The sequence below is a fragment of the Choloepus didactylus genome, chromosome 17 (assembly GCF_015220235.1).
Source record: "Choloepus didactylus isolate mChoDid1 chromosome 17, mChoDid1.pri, whole genome shotgun sequence".
NCBI classification, from domain to species: Eukaryota; Metazoa; Chordata; class Mammalia; order Pilosa; family Megalonychidae; genus Choloepus; species Choloepus didactylus.
The window spans coordinates 47636848-47648998 of record NC_051323.1 but is presented as its reverse complement, the minus strand read 5'-3'; the positions used below and the strand labels follow the sequence as shown (position 1 = coordinate 47648998).

Below are 12151 nucleotides of genomic sequence, written 5' to 3'. Positions count from 1 at the left end.
TTGTTTAACCATTCATCCATTGCTGGATACTTGGGTAAGTGTTATTTCTTATGCTGAGTTTTGTGCTTGACTGGTGTCTTAATTTCCTAGGGTTGCTGTAATAAAATACCACAAATTAGATGGCTTAAAACAACAGAAATTTGTCGTCTTACATTTCTGGAGGCTAGAAGTCTGAAATCAAGGCATTAGCAGGATAATGCTTGCTCTGAAGTCCTTGGGAAAGAATCTGTTTTACATTTCTTTCCAGCCTCCTGGCGGTAAACACCAGTCCTTGGCATTCTTCGGCTTGTGGCATAATTCAATCTCTGCCTCTATCATCACATGCTGTCTTCGCTCTGTATGTCTGTGTCCAAATTTCCTTTTCTTATAAAGATACCAGTCATGTTTGGTTAAGGACCCAGTCTACTCCAGTATGACCTCATTTTAACTTAACTAATTCTATTTGCAATGGCTCTTTTTTCATAAAAGGTCACATTCACAGATACCAGGGATTAAAACTTCAACATTTTTTGGGAGGGAGACAACTCAATCCATCACAACTGGTTAATAACTTTCTCCAGGCAGAATGCTTTACATCTAAAACAATTAAAAAAAAAAAAAAACATTTACTATATGTCTCTCCTGCAATGTAAAAGGTACTGTGGGTGCGAAATCAAAGTGATTAAGGAGGAATCCCAGTTTTCAGAGGCCAATTATCTTTACGTAGGGGACCAGTTTTATTAAGTGCTTGCTCAAATAAATTTTTTTTTAATTCACTGTGTCCTTCATTTCCTTTTACAACTCTCTATTTAACATGCTATAAGACATGGATCTCTGAATCATTTCAATACGTTAAGTGTTAAGGAATTTCTGTTAAAAAATCAAAAGCAGATCAATTAATTTAAAACTCACTGTGTGGCTAAAGCCTTCAAAGAGAGAATAATAAGACAGATGCTCTGTAATAAATTTTTTAAAAAGCAAAGAATTTTATTTTTAAAAACAAAAATAAATCTGAAGAATTATTTTTTAAGAGGTCATTGAATGAGTATTCAGTAAATTAGAATATGATCACTGTGAATAACATAATGGTTCTGTTTAGTTACCTCCCTCAAGGGGAGTCTAAAAAGAATAGGTACAATAGGAGACGGCTGTTCTGTTTTTATTTTCTAAGAGAGTAAAAGTCGCTGATCTTAATGTATGGCATGAAAAATGTGCTACTTCCTCTAAGGGACGTTTTGTATTAAGAAAGATTCTGATAGCTGCCAATATAAGAGTAGTTGTGTTACAGAAAGAGGATCCAGCAGAACAGAAGTACAAGGGATGGAGAGTGATTCTATTCAGGCAGAATTCTTTTTTTTATTCCATTGCCATCCAAGACATTGTCTGTGGTATTCTGTTAAGCAAAAGTTCTTCAGAAACATAGGACAAATTCATATAGTGGAAAGAAAATGAAACCGGGGGCAAGACCAGCTGGCCTCTATTTTTACCTCTGCTATGAAATGGCTATGTAACCTCAAGTAAGTCACTTAACCCTGAGCCTCAGCATCTTCATGTATAAACTGGACCAGCACTGTCCAACAGAAATACAATGTAAACCACATGTGTAATTTAAAAGTTTTTAGTAGATGCATTAAAAACAGTAAAAAGAAATAAATTTTATTTAATTCATTATACCTAAAATGTAATCATTTTAACATGTAATCAATGTAAAAATTACTAATGATGAAATAGTTTACATTCTTTTTTTTGGCACTAAGTCTTCAAAATTTGCTGTGTATTCTACACTTACAGTGCATCTCAAATTGGACTAACCACAATTCAGGTGCTCAGTAGCCACATGTGGCTTAATGGGCACTGAATTTGAACAGTGCCTAATAAGATGATCTGTGATTAGTTAACACTTTCACTGAAATAATTTTATCAGATCTAACACTTAGGATTAGGATTGCAGTTAAGTTGTACCGGCTGTTATGAAGGTTATAGTTTCAAAAGATAGCTTTATACTTAAAGAAAAGAATAAGATCAAATCAGGGTATAAAAAGCATATGTAAAACTCAAAAGTTATTGAGTTATATAATGTATACTCTGAAGAAAAAGATTTAATTGCATTATTACAATACCTTGGGTCTTTTCTGTGTAAAAACGTTCATACGTTTGTTATCACCAAAAGTGGCACGATATACATCATGACAGCGAAGGTTCCTCTGGAAGGTGTAGAATCAAACATCTTCATCTTTCTTCAATCCTTTACCCATTCTGTAAGGAAAATAACTGAAGAATTATACATAGCCACCATCTTACAGGAAAAGAAAAAGGCACAGCAATTCTATTTTTGAGTGCCAAAAAAATGAGAAGTGTAAGATTATCCCTGGAAATTTAAATATGGTAGATTCACCTCCATCTAGCCTGTGTTATGAATAAGCCAGAGAGCTTTACAGAGAATAAAAGACTACATCATCAGTTCTAAGTTTTTAAGTGGTTATCAGTTTCATGGAAATCAAGTTTCCAAAAAAAAAAAAGCTGAATGTACAATATTTAAGAAAGACTTCCATAAAGTCAAATTTGCTTTCAGGAAATGAATTATGTTTAAAAGTATAACCTCTAACTTTAAATCTGAAGCAATATTGGATCACATTCTCTCATGCCTACATCTTTTCAGTCTGTCTTCAAGTCACAGGCTATCTCAAACTACCAAAAACACTGTTATGCTGGTACCTTCTTTATCTCATTAGAAGCTGTTACGGGAAGTTTTCACACAATTACATCAGGTCACCTGTGTGACAGTGACTGTAGAACATCAATGTGTAACATGCATCCTGATTTTAGAGAGGTTAAATGTACAAAAGGCATGTCTTAGAATCAATTAAATAGGGTATAATTTCAGTTCACTACAAAAGCATTTATTTAAACAATGGGGATAATGATGGCAAAAAAGGAAAAGGGAAGACAAAGTATGAACATATATATCACTCAACAATGAATGATAAAATTTACAATTGGTTCTATTATTTAAAATTTCACAACCTCCCCTGATGAATAAATTAGTTTGGCATGTTCCAAAGTTCCTTGATGTAATTTTCAGCAATTTGCTTTTTTTTCTTTTAATGTAATAAATTTTATTTTGAGATAAATTCAATCTTACAGGAACAGTTGCAAAAACAGAACAAACCCCATACATAGAACTCCATCATACCCCAACACCCCTCCCCCGATACCCCGATCCACCACCTTTAATATCCTGTCACTACCATTTCTTTCTTTCCCTCCCTCTCTCCCTTCCTCCCTCCCTCTCATCCATCATCTATTGCTCTATCCTCTGAACATATGAGAGCAAGCTGCACATATCTTTGAACAAACAATATAATTCACATATACCTTTCCCATGGACAAGAACATTCTTTTATGCAATCTCATTATGTGCAGCTAAGAAGTTCAAGAAATTCAACATTGATACAAAGCTTACATTCTATATTTTCTTTTTGTGTGTGTGTGTGTCCCATCTGTGTCCCTTTGTGCCTCCTCTCCTCCATCCTCAGATCCCATCCAGGATCATCCTTGGCATTTAATTGTCATCTATTTAGACCTTTTTTTTTCCCCCAATTGTGGAAACATATATATAGCCTAAATCTTCCCATTTCACCCCCTCCCTAGCATTCCATTAGTGGGATTAATCACATTTAGAATGTTACAATGCTATCACCTTCCCACTATCCATTTCTAGAAGTTTCCCTTCACCCCAAACAGAAACCCTACTCTCATTTCTTAACTCCCCATTGCCCCTTCCCCCACTTCTCAGAACCCCTACTCTACTTTTCATCTCTATGGTCATATTCTCTGATACTTTCTTTGTGTTTACCATGGGGCTTAAATTTAACATCTTAAATCTATAACAATCTTGTTTTTGATACCAACTTAACTTCAATATGACACATAAACTATGTTCCTATACTCCTCCATTCCCCCACCTTTATGTAGTTCTTGTCAAAAATTACATATTTTACATTGAGTCCAAAAACACTGATTTATCATTACACTTTATGTATTTTAGATCCTGTAGGAAGTAAATAGTGGAGTTATAAATCAAAAATACAGTAGTATTGGTATTTATATTTATATTTACCATGTGATCTTTACTGGAAATCTTTATTTCTTCCTGTAGTTTCAGTCAATTGTTTAGTGTCCCTTCCTTTCAGCCTGCTCAACTCCCTTTAGCATTTCTTACAGGACTGATTACTGGTGATGAAGTCCCTCAGCTTTTGATTATCTGGGAATGTTTTTATCTCCCCCTCATTTTTATCCTCCAGGTGTTTGTGAATTCTCCAAGTCTCTGATGGTTATTGACTTCTATTTGTATTCCACTGTGGTCAGAGAACGTGCTTTGAACAAATTCATTTTATTTTTTTTTTTAATTTATTGAGGCTTGTTTTTTATGTCCCAGCATATGGTCCATTCTGGAGAAAGATCTGTGATCACTAGAGAAGAATGTGTGTCCTGGTGACCTGGGATGTAATATTCTATATATGTCTGTTAAAATTTTCTACATCTCTCTCTCCTTTCTTTGTTTCTCTGTCGGTAGGGCTCCCCTTAGTATCTGAAGTAGGGCAGGTCTTTTATTGGCAAACTCTCAGCATTTGTTTGTCTGTGAAAAATTTAAGCTCTTCCTCAAATTTGAAGGAGAGTTTTGCTGGATAAAGTATCCTTGGTTGGAAATTTTTCTCTCTCAGAATTTTAAATATGTCATGCCACTGCCTTCTCACCTCCATGGTGGCTGCTGAGTAGTCACAACTTAGTCTTATGTTGTTTCCTTTGTATGTGGTGAATTGCTTTTCTCTTGCTGCTTTCAGAACTTGCTCCTTCTCTTCAGTATTTGACAGTCTGATCAGAATATGTCTTGGAGTGGGTTTATTTGGATTTATTCTATTTGGAGTTCGCTGGGCATTTATGCTTTGTGTATTTATATTGTGTAGAAGGTTGGGGAAGTTTTCCGCAACAATTTCTTTGAATGCTCTTTCTAGACTTTTACCTTTCTCTTCCCCTTCTGGGACACCAATGAGTCTTAAATTTGGACGTTTTATTTTATCTATCATATCCCTGAGATCCACTTTGATTTTTTTCCCCATTCTTTCTTTTGTTCATTTCCTGTTCTGTGGTCCTCGAGGAGGCTGAGTTGTTGTCTGACTTCCTCTAATCTTGTATTATGAGTATCCAGTCTTTTTAATTTGGCCTACAGTTTCCTTAATTTACATAAGATCTTCTCTTTTTTTATTTACTCTTGCAATTTCTTCTTTATGCTCTTCTGGGGTCTTCTTTATGTCTTTTATACCCTGTGCCGTGCTCTTCTTCATGTCCTTTATATCCTGTGCCATGCTCTCATTGCCTGTCTGTAGTTCTTTCATTAATTGCGCCAAGTACTGTGTGTCTTCTGATCTTTTGATTTGGGTATTTGGGTTTGGGTTCTCCATATCGTATGGTTTTATCATATGCTTTAAGATTTTCTGTTGTTTTTGGCCTCTTGGCATTTGCTTTACTTGATGTCTAATATGTCAGAACTGCAGCTTGGTGGCATATACTTTCTCTAACCAGCAGATGGTGTCTGAGTCACCTCTTCCCCTCAAGTCAGTTCTCCCCAACTTTGTCTTTGTGGTATGTGGGGATCTGACTCTTGTGGGGTCCAACTGGTGCACTTCATTTGGGTGTGTTGTTGGTGCTGTCTGCCATGAATGAGGGGTGTGCGTCTAAGCAGTTAGGGAGGAAGGGCAGCTTTAATAATCAAACCTCCCAGGGGTTCCCAGAGATTTAAGACTGTTCTCTGCTGCTTACCCACAAGTCCTTGGTATTGGCGTAGGTTCCCTGGGATTTCTGAGTGGTTCCCCCTTTCCTGCTGTTCTCTTCCAGGACCTCTGCTGAGGGAGGGCTGTGCCACGTCAGAAGTGTGTGCCAGCCTCCAAGGAAGCCGAGTCGCCAGGCTGTGCAGGGGCATTCCCAGCCCGCTTCAAAGATGGTTGAATGGTGCACGTTAACGTCCTCTTTTCTGCACAGCACCGCCCTCCCGGCTCCAGGACAGTCAGCCGTGGGTGTATTAAAGGTCACTGTCCACGGCCGACACTGTGGTGTGTGTGTGGTGCTGCGGGAAAGACGCCCTGTCACACTGGGCTTCCTGGCACAACTCTGGGCTGTGGGTCTGGCCCTGGGCAGGAGCGTCCCCCACCCGCTGGGGAGATGGCTGTAAGTCGTGCGGTCCTTTCCCCCTTTGGCTCCCCTTTGCTCCACTGGGCCTGAGACAGTCAGCAGTGGGTGTGGGAAGGGGTATCCTCCACACCAGACACCGAGGCATTAGCCCAGCCCGCTCCCACCATGCTTCACTGTGCGGCTCTCCCTGTTGTAGCTGCAGCTGCTCCGGGGATTTTTTTTTTTTTTTTTAAAGAACTAGTCTGTCTCCAAATGCCAACCGACTGTTTCCCCACACTGCAGCGTGGCCGAGGGACTTTCAGCCAACTCACTCACTCGTTTCAGAATGCAGACTCCTGGTTTCACGCAATGCACGGTCCCTGTAGATTTATTTAGCAGACCTTGTCTGGCTGGTGCTACTCTGGAACTGGTGTTCTGGGTCACTTTCTGGTTTTTATCTAGTATTTTTCACAAAGGTGTTTTTCTGCCCTGTCTCACCTAGCCGCCATCTTAGGTTCTCCGAGCAATTTGCTTTAATAGCTCTACAAGATAACTCAAAATTAAAAACACCCAAAGTCAAACCCTCAATCTTGGGGCTTACCCTTATGAAACTTATTCCTGCAAAGGAGAAGCTAAGTCTACTTAAAAATTATGCCTAAGAGTCACCCCCAGAGAACTCTGTTGCTCAGATATGGCCTCTCTCCCTCTTAGCCAACTCTGCAAATAAACTCACTACCCTCCCCACTACGTGGGACGTGACTTCCATGGAGTGTTAAGTCTTCCCTGGTAATGTGGGGCACGACTCCCAGGTGAGCCTGGTCCTAGCACTGTGGGATTGAGAAAGACTTCTTGACCAAAAGGGGGAAGAGAAATGAAACAAATACAGTTTCTGTGGCTAAGAGACTTCAAATAGAGTAGAGAGGCCATTCTGGAGGTTATTCTTATGCATAATATAGATACTCCTTTTTAGTTTCTAGTGTATTGGAATAGCTAGAAGGAAATACTTGAATCTGTCAAACTGTAGTCCAGTAGCCTTCATTCTTGATGATGACTGAGTAACTATATAGCTTTTATGGTGTGACCACGTGATTGGGAAAACCCTGGGATTGACACTCCCTTTATCCAGTGTACAGGCAGATGCGTAATAAAATAAAGACAAAAAATATTTATAAATAATAAGGGCGGATAAAGGGTATGGAATGTTCTGGGTGTTCTTTTTCTTTTTTTCTTTATTTTGGAGTAATGAAAGTGTTCTGAAATTGATTGTGGCAATGAATGCATAACTATATGATGATACTGTGAGACACTGTATACTTTGAATGGATTTATAGTGTGTGAATATATCTCAATTTAATTGCATTTAAAAAACAACAACAACAACAAAAAAACACACCCAAGCTTAAAATGTTAAAAATTAAACGTAGGAAATAAAAATGTGAAGATACAATTTACATGTAAAACATTTATTTTAATAAGACAAATTAGCACAGAATTATTGTTCATCTATTAGAGTACAATTTGGATTCTGATTATAATTCTTTTAAAAATATGAACACTACTACTTAAAAGTTAGCCTACTTGTGTATGTAATTAAAGAAAGGAAGGCCTCCTGAATAAGAGGCACATAGGAAAATGTGTAAGATGTGTATCAGGCATTCACCTTCTCGTTCACTCATGTGGACAAATAAAAATATTTCAGAAGTGTGGGCAATTCTCCTAATATTTTCTTTTCAACAGAGAAGACTGTTTTGGTTGGTGACTTACCAAAACTGGACACATTTGGGAAAGAAGTGTCCATTACAGGCTGATCGCAGAGCTTCACAATTATACAGGTAGATGCTTCAGAATCCTCAGTTCTTATTTTGGCAGCCACATATTTTTCATCTGGAGCAACTCTGATACAATCAATGAAGGGCTGGTCTAATTTAAGTTCCTCCAAGTTGAATAAAACTTCATAATTATCATTGTCTGCTACATAAGAAAAGTATAAAAGAGATATTTCCACCTCCATTCTCCCTACCATAGTTTTATGTATAGCTGTTAACTATATCTTAAGCAAACCCAGATACTAAAAACTAGTCATTATCTGGTATGTAAATATATCTCAATAAAATTGCATTAAAAAATCATTAAAAAAATTTGGAAATATTTAAAAAATATTTTCTGTATATTTGAAAAATTAATATAACATTTCCTATAAAAATGTGAAATCTGCAAAATGAGAGCAGGTTAAAAAGAAAAATTGTGGTGTACCTTCTTCATCTTTTGAACGAACCAAGCAGCAACCTTCTTGGTAATAAACAAAACCACCATGTTTTACCTGACAATGAAAAGAAATAAATGGTTGATTTAATAATTTATTAACTTAATTTAAATATACCATTAATGGTTTGACTATTCAACATAAAGGAGAAATATCTCTTTAAAAAAACAAAGCAGTCCTGTTGAATTATAAATATGAACACATGAAATATAAAATGACCACTATTAAAACATAGTGGTTAACACATGGTTTTCAAAATACAGATGAGGAAACTATGGGTCAGGTTAGCCTGAAAACCTAGTTAATAACTTTCTGAGATTCATTCCTCTACCACAGGCTGTCACCAACTTTGAACTGTCTTGATTTGATTTTACATGGAACATCTTATCCTTCGTGGAGTGATAGATACAGACAGTTTGAAACTCAGTGAATGAATATTACCAATTATGAATAGTGTGCATGTGTAATACCCACATATTAAATGCAACTGATTGGTTGATTAGTATAATTTCAGGTGACTTAGACACATCCATTATCTGAAAGTCAGTGGCATAACTTGAATCTGGAATTCCTGATTCTTAGTCTACTGCTATTTTCGTTCGGCTATGTATGCAACTTTCATTTATAATCTGTGGTTCTGTTTTTCAATCTTACTGAAAATTTCTTACATGTATATTCAATTTATGTTTCAACAGAATACTTATGACTGTGTTGTCCACAAAATAGTTGAACAAATACTTGACTTTCACAGCATTATACTAAAGTGAATTTCTTCTTATAAACTAACATGTAGATGGAGCAATCAAAAGCTTTTCAAATAATAAAGAAATATGAATTCATTTCATTTGAACTTCTCTTTGGAATTATTAAAAGTATTTCAAGTCAGAACTGGTTGTTTCTGACATCCAGAATTAACATATTAACACTTGGAAATTCATCTTAGTTTTGATTTCTACAATTTCTTCTAAGGGTCATACACTACTTATTTTTTGCTCTTTAAATTTTTCAGCGTATTTTAAAGGTCAAAACAGTATAATTTTGATGTAGGATTTTGTCTATAAATGACAAGGTATCTTATTTGCATCTTGGCTAGTAATATCAGATTTTTCTTTAAGAGATGTGTGATATCCTACCTCTGCGTTGATAATTTCATATTCTTCTTGTGGTTGTGTTTCTAATTTTGTCCTCACTTTTTCAAATGCATCCATGTTTTCTGAAAGTGATTTTTTGTTTTCTTGTTTAATAGGCAGAAGATCCTAGAAAAAGTTTTATTGGTATGATCAAAATATTTCAAATTATGAAATAAACCTTTGTGTGTTAAAAATAACTCATTTCCTTTTCATGCAAGGACTACCAATTTTAGGTCTATACCTAAAGGTACTAAAAAATAATGCGTACTTCACAGATCTTAAATGTTCTTCCCAAGAGCATCAATGAAATGATCTTCTCTTTTTCATTTAAAATGTAAATAAAGAAAATAGGGTGGATATTTGATAGTTATATTGTTATTTTAAATGGATGAGTCCTTAAGATGCAGAAGTACTAGGAAGCTCTGGAGAATGTTCAGAAATACTATAGGAAAGGTTTATACAAAACTATGCAGAAAATGAAATGCATGAAGTTTACATATTTAATAGTCAGGGGTGAAAGGTATAGAAAAGAAAAAAAAATGTAGTGAGTTTTTTCTAAGAACTGAAATACCTCCTAAAAGAAGGGAAACGTAAAAGAGGGAAGAGAACATTATCTTTACTAATACATGTTATTATTTTATGCTCAACAAGAGTTTTAAGAAATTTGTCCTACTTTATATCCTCATTAACTATAATTTTCTTTTCTTGTTGGGATAAGTAGTCCTAAAATAGAACTGGAAAGGTGAGTTAATGCCTTATAAAACAGAGCTTCCTTTCTAGTTTCTTTAAGGAAAAAATAAGTATTCACCTTATAAAAGGAAGAATTAAATAAAAATAGAAAATTAATATGAGTTGAGATAGAGATGAAAACTAAGTAAACACTCACTGTACCTTATGGGGAGTATCTAATAAGCACAGAGCTTTAGTTGACCTCCAGTAAGCACAAAAATATATTCAATAATTCAATACTCCACTGGTTTGCCTTACTCATGCAAAAGAATTCTAGCCAGGGTTTTCAACTTCAGCTCTGCCAAAGATGACAACTGTATAATGATTTGTGCCAGCAGGGGCACTAAGCCTTTCTTAATGGCTTGCAACAGCTGGTAAATATTTACTGCATGACAAATGTGCCCATGATATGCCAATCAACATTGTAGAGAATGTAAGCTATAAATATAGCTTGCATAACAGAGTTTATAGTCTAAAATTAATCATAAAAATAAAATAGAAAAATCACCTTAAACAAATTAAATGGGAGAACAATCATTTTTGCAAAGTTTTTCCTTTTAGACATTTTAAGATGGTTTATGATTTGACTTGGATTCAAATTAACAGCAACAGGTTGTTGCAGTAGTAGTCTTGCTCACTCAGCATCTGCTTCATTGATACAATTTTTTTGAGTAATTATTTGAAGTTCAGATTCCAACCCCAAATACTGGAGGCTCATATTTACTTTTTACTCATAGGATTGATCTTTAGAGGAGTGAGACAAAATATCTACATCAGTAATGCCCTACTATTACTCACAATAAACACGAAATTACAAATTGGAGAATAAGAAATCGATCCTGAAACTGTAATATAGCAATAGAAGCTGCACTTTCATTCCAGATACAGACTTGTCTGTTCCGTAATCCCCACAGAACTGCTGAAGCAGAGTCTGGATAGCTATTAAAATCTCTGCTGCCTTGCAGCTCCTTGCACATTCTAGGTCAAGGAGCTAGGCTCTGCCACTTTGAAATACCCATTCATATTGATAGGCATGGCCAAAGGCAACAGAGTCTGGATCCAACACTTGTGCTCTTGGTTAAATTGACTTTATATTCTTGATCAACTTTTTTTGTGTCATAAATTCAAATAAATTGAAATCACCTGAAGCAAAATAATCCCGAAAGCAACGGGATTTTTGACAGCCTCGAAGAGATGGAAGTAGAATTCAAGAGTTTTGTGAATAATTCCTCAAAAGGAATTATTCCCTGGGAAACACATTTTATGTAGTATTCATAAAGTACCTCAACAACAACCACAGGGTATTTTCAAATTTCATTTCAATCTCAGCTAGCATTATCATTAGGGTACACATCTAAATCTACCCATTTTAGCCAAGTATCTTAATAATTTAATAGTCTTAAGTTGTTTCAATGACATACGAACTACCTAATGAAGTTATGGTGAGAATGGCTTTAACTTTACTCTGATTTAAGGTTACATGCACAGCACCATTCAATTCGTGGAAAAGCTGAAGCATTCTTTCCCACTTTCCAGGTGACCCACTACAAAACAATTTTAACATGAAAGCTTCTAAAATAGAAGAATGGATTATGCAAACTTTATTATGGCAAAAATACTGAACTCTAAAGACAGAAAAATGGTGAAGTAGAAAAACTGTGGACAACCTTTCAGTCAAGATGGTGCCATTAATAAACAGCTAGTTCCAAGCCTGGGGCAAGAAGAGTTCAAGATAGGCATGGGAAAACTTATGCCAGAAAGCAAGGAAGCATGTAAAAAGTACAAAGAGCCAGTTTGCAGGGGTTCCTTTGGGAACACATTTGCCCCACATTTGGGATAATTTGATCATCCAAAAGAATAATGACTGTAACTGATTATAATA

The 12151-nt window shown here is 35.9% G+C and overlaps 1 protein-coding gene across 1 annotated transcript in view; it reads right to left on the bottom strand.

The window, feature by feature from the left end:
* The window catches only part of PREPL (prolyl endopeptidase like), a 67948-nt gene that overhangs the window by 44652 nt on the left and 11145 nt on the right, over positions 1 to 12151 (bottom strand). Inside the window, 5 exon segments of the mRNA XM_037807276.1 lie at positions 2095 to 2219; positions 2222 to 2235; positions 7912 to 8118; positions 8401 to 8467; positions 9544 to 9666. Coding sequence (XP_037663204.1) covers positions 2095 to 2219; positions 2222 to 2235; positions 7912 to 8118; positions 8401 to 8467; positions 9544 to 9666 — 536 coding nt within the window.